This window comes from Acanthisitta chloris, unplaced genomic scaffold (assembly GCF_000695815.1).
Source record: "Acanthisitta chloris isolate BGI_N310 unplaced genomic scaffold, ASM69581v1 scaffold4342, whole genome shotgun sequence".
Taxonomy (NCBI): Eukaryota; Metazoa; Chordata; class Aves; order Passeriformes; family Acanthisittidae; genus Acanthisitta; species Acanthisitta chloris.
Window position 1 is genome coordinate 11,821 of NW_008659745.1, and position 4,615 is coordinate 16,435.

At 39.2% G+C, this 4,615-nt stretch overlaps 1 protein-coding gene across 1 annotated transcript in view; it reads right to left on the reverse strand.

Moving 5' to 3' along the window:
• Positions 1-393: 393 nt before the first annotated feature.
• The window catches only part of HECW1 (HECT, C2 and WW domain containing E3 ubiquitin protein ligase 1), a 62,437-nt gene continuing 58,215 nt past the window's right edge, over positions 394-4,615 (reverse strand). Inside the window, exon 19 of the mRNA XM_009069501.1 lies at positions 394-879. Within this exon, the coding sequence (XP_009067749.1) occupies positions 768-879 (112 nt within the window). The 3' untranslated portion in view covers positions 394-767. The remainder of the gene's footprint in view (positions 880-4,615) is intronic.

Genomic DNA, 4,615 nt, shown 5'->3' on the forward strand with positions numbered 1-4,615 from the left:
ACAACCTTGTGCTTCTTGTGTGGTAAAATCACAATGGAGATGCCCCTCCCAATATCTCTGAAGTGCAAGTTCTCTCCAGTACTGGCAAGCAACCATCATAACAATTGCTGTTATGCTTTGCATTGCATTACAGGTTGGTTTTTTTAGTTTTTGAAGGTGTTATCTGCACCATGTATCTGGGCCAGTTCCAGCTGATGCAACTGATGTGAATCATGAGTTCATATATAAAAATTTCAGCTTTGCTCATAGGTGTCTCTCAGATGGACAATACATACAGGGAAAATAAGGATGGATGAAGATACATTTGACCAACTCCTAGAACTGGATTCAAAAGTTAAGAAGTAAATGGGCTGTGAATTGGTTTAGAAGATGTGGTTATATAAAAGCTTGGAATGCTTGATGAGGATTTTTTTATTTTTTAATCAACGTAGGTGGAAGTAAACATTTATTAACATTTGGTCAAGTGTACTGTAACTTGCATTTGTATTTTCATTGTTATTAATGGAGGTATGTAGAGATATACAGAAATCTTGAGACAGTTGTTTTTCTATTGCATACAGACTAGCAGTCCATTGGAAACAGAGGATGAAAGCATGAAGGTTAGATCGTAGAGGGTGGCAGTTCTTCATGCACAGCTTTTGTTAATCTTGATTTGTTTTGTTTCATTTTGTTTTCAAAAATAAAAACATGGAAACCAAGATCAAAGGATGGTAGACAGGAAAGGTGACATCATCAGCCATAAAAACATCAGAAGTGCCTGAACCCCCTCATTCAAGTCCAAAGGTGCTAGTTTCTTCAACAGCTGTCAGCAGCTTTTCATAGAGCATAGAGTATGAGGGGTAAGGTGGAAGATCCAAACGGTTGAAACATGTGTGTGCCCTGTAAAAGGAAAATAGGCCACATGTTAAGTTTAATCTAAAAACCTTGAGGAAATAAGAACTGAGAAAACTAGTTCCTACTGAGACTGAAGACATTCAAGTTCACTCAAGAGAGAGAAAAAGAAATTCTACCTATTAAAACAAAACTCTTGAATTCTGCCAAAATCTGAGGTACTAAAATGTATGTGCAAATACACATGAATATTTTGTACAGAAGACACAAGGTAAGCATTGACATCATAACATCATCCTCTGAGATCCCTGCTTTAGATGTTGCAGGAATCTTGTAGGGATCTTGACAGAGAAGAATGCTGGAGGTCACCAAGGAGCTGGGGTCTAGGCCCTGATAGAGAGAAAACTTCACTATAATTTTGTTTGCTTTGAGATTTTTAAAAAAATAAAATAAGAAAGAAAGGGTGTCAGCTGTACATCCAACATGCAAGCAGGAAGTTTTGCACCAGTGGACAAGCATAATGTGATGGACTATACTGACAGAACGGGCTCAGCATGTGTTTGTAGTGAGGCAGGGCTGACTGGTAAAAGAACATGCTGAAAATGTTCCTGCAAGTCAGCTGTTGGCCATCTGCTGCAAGTCTGGCCTTTAAATGTTATTTATTTGTAGTAGGCAAGACAAAAGCAAAACATTTTGTGCAGAGCAAGCTGCAAACTTGATGACCATCTCTTCCCCCAGTTTTACCATTATATTTACCCCCCATTTTATTTATATTGGCAGCATCTTCAAAAGAAGCTGTGGATTGGTTCCATGTATGCCTTCACCTTGTTGCAGCTTTTCTGGCAGCAGCAATTAGACCCAGAGGCAGATTGCACTTCACTGTGTGAGGTGCTACACAAATGGGGAGTAAAGAAACAGTCCCTGCCCCAACAGTTCAGCCATTTCAACTGACTGAGAAGCTGTAGAGCTCATTCAACAAACAGGGGTGTGAGGGGCACATTTTCATTAAAACAGTTTCATTTTTTTTCAGTCAGCTTAGTTTGACATGATGCTAGCAGTATTTCTATTTCCTCTTGCTCCCTCTGATAAATGTGAATTGACAAAACTATACAGAAGGAAATGTAGCCTCAATAGCTAACAGTGTCTAAGCTTCTGGTCCCTAGTATTTTTGGAAGCCATGAAGTTGTTTTACTTCTAGCTTTTCTATCTCCTACTTTAATTCAATGCTATTTCTTCAGGACTGAAGCTGCAGAGCTATCTTGGAGAAAACTACATGAAACCCTGCTAGTCATCTCTTAGGCCACCCACAAAGTGGGAAAAACATGATGCTAGTAGATGGGCTGGACTGAGACTTGTAGATTCAGATGAAGAGTTTTATCAAGCACCAATGGTGAATCATTAAAAGCAATCAGGCAACTGAAACAGCCAGAGGCATGTAATCTTCACTGCATCACAGCATTTCAATTAGGAGAGCTTTTACCATCCTTTTTCCCCTTCTGAATGAAGATTTGTTAGCTGGTCACTCTCGGGGAGAGTACAATAAACACAGAATTTGTGTAAATGAGCTGGGAACACTTGAGATAATGAAAAAGGAACATTAATAAAGCCATTACTTAATTCATATCTTGAAATTAAACATGGCAGCTCATGTGTATTATCTATGAGTAGCCCTGCACTGTTTATTGTTTATCTCAGCAATCTCTGGCAGCATAAGTTGTTTCTGCAATCTGTTGCAAATATGTATCAACCACTGGGAGTTTAACTGAGGGATTCATGTAGTCCATTCAGGACACGTTCATCATAGGCAAGGCAGCACCATGTAGAGACAGCCAGTCTGGAAGGGCTCAGATGCCTGGCTCCAGAACTGGAAGCAGCATAGACATGGTGGCTCAGGTGTGGATTTTGCTAATGTGACTTTGCTGAACCTGAAGTAAGACCTCTGCACAGTACTTAACCATGGCACATTTAACTGTTTGAGACAATAGCATCTCAGACATTGCTGTCCTGCATACTAGCATGAGGTGCAGATGTATCCACAGTCACTGACTCTGGTGTTTACTTTCTTGTAATCATTCATTTTGACTGATCATTATCCATCTCATTTCATTTTACACTGGTTATGAAATAACCTTGACCTAGTCAAACTCAGAAAAATGGTCAAGTCCTTTTCTTACTCTGAGGTTTATCAAAGTGGGCTCTCTATAGAAGGTCTTGAGGAATTTATTATGAGGAGAAACTATTATAAAAGAAGGGAAAAAATGTTAGCATGCCTAGAAACACTGAAGCATTTTGGCAAGCAACATTTGCATGTTCTTCAGATCAAAAACTTCACAAAAAAATCCTTTCACTCCAAAAATTGTCATCAAATTGAAAATGAAAACTGATTTTCAGGAGTACTATACAGGTTAGGTTTACACTTCTACGTACTTACGGTACAAACCACAATCTATTGCTAAGGGCAAAACCTGAGTTCAGCTTCTGGTTTGTGAAATTCATGTGGATCTACTGCAATTACAATGAGGCCTGTGAAGCCCATTCAGTCTTACAAAATGATAATTACGTGCCAAACTGTCCGGTTGCATTCAGCAATGGGTCTCATTGCTTCTTTGCTGCAAAGGTGAGATACTGTGTCCACTTGTGTAACTGAACAATATACTCTGCTTCATGTGAAATAAGAGAGAAGGCTGACTGTGACTCGTTCTCATTCAGTGTTCCTTCCCTCTTCAATATTGCTGTACATAGTGCCTTTGCCTCTTGCAACTGAAAGCTGAAACCTTATTTTCCAAACCAGACTAAAGACAAACTGCTCAGCCTCTAATATGTTATATCATATACTGTGCAATACTGCAGTACCTAGGGCAATTAAGGGTCAAGGATATTTTCCATAATATTCACTGTTGCCTAACTGTGCTCTGTCCTCCAATGGGGTAAATTCCTCCTGAACTGTGTTGGCCTCCTACTACTTATCCCAGTGAGAGTGACTACAGTAAGCACAATCCAGGAGACACTTGCTGCACGTATTGGGGTGAAAACGTTACATCAGGAGTGCAAGAAACAGTCATAGCAATAAGCAAGTATTTCTTCCCTTGATTAAGCCTCCTACCACATAAGCCTGCTGACATTTGAGAGGGTGTTCAGGAAGTGAGAGGTCTGGAAAAAGAATTAGATTGGTAAGAGCTTTTATGGGAAGGATTTTGGCTTCTCTAGAAGAAAATGCAAGACAAAGTCATGTAAACCAACTCTGACCCTCGTGTGCCCTCATCCTCCAGTAAGTAATGCAGTAAATGAACACTTAAAATTTTATTCTTCCTGGCAGTCTGTCTTTATTGCTTTAAGTAGTCTTGGTGAGTTTGAACCTTTAATATCACTCACTGTTCACAGTGCTATCCTATTTTTTTTCTTCTAAGAATTCTCTCTAAAAATTATTAGTACAAGCTTTAAGACTTTTTGCATTTTTCTTTTCTGTGTCACATTCTTTATTCCCCATAAAGATGAGGGTCCAAAGGCAGTAAAAGTGGGCACAGAATCCCCTCCTATCTTAATTATAGCTTGAACCTATCAACTAAAATAAGACTTGCATTCTAATATAAACATGCCTGTCAGGCAGAAACTGGGCAGTTCTCCTTTTCACCTTGCTTTCTTTACAAGAACCCCAAACCCCTCTTTGATCAGCCTCAGAACCCACAGGTAGCAACTTTTGTTCCTTTTGTCTGTAAGAAGGAACAGCTATATGTTGTCTGGGAACCAGTGTTTAACAGATGAATGTAGATTTGTAGATTATATT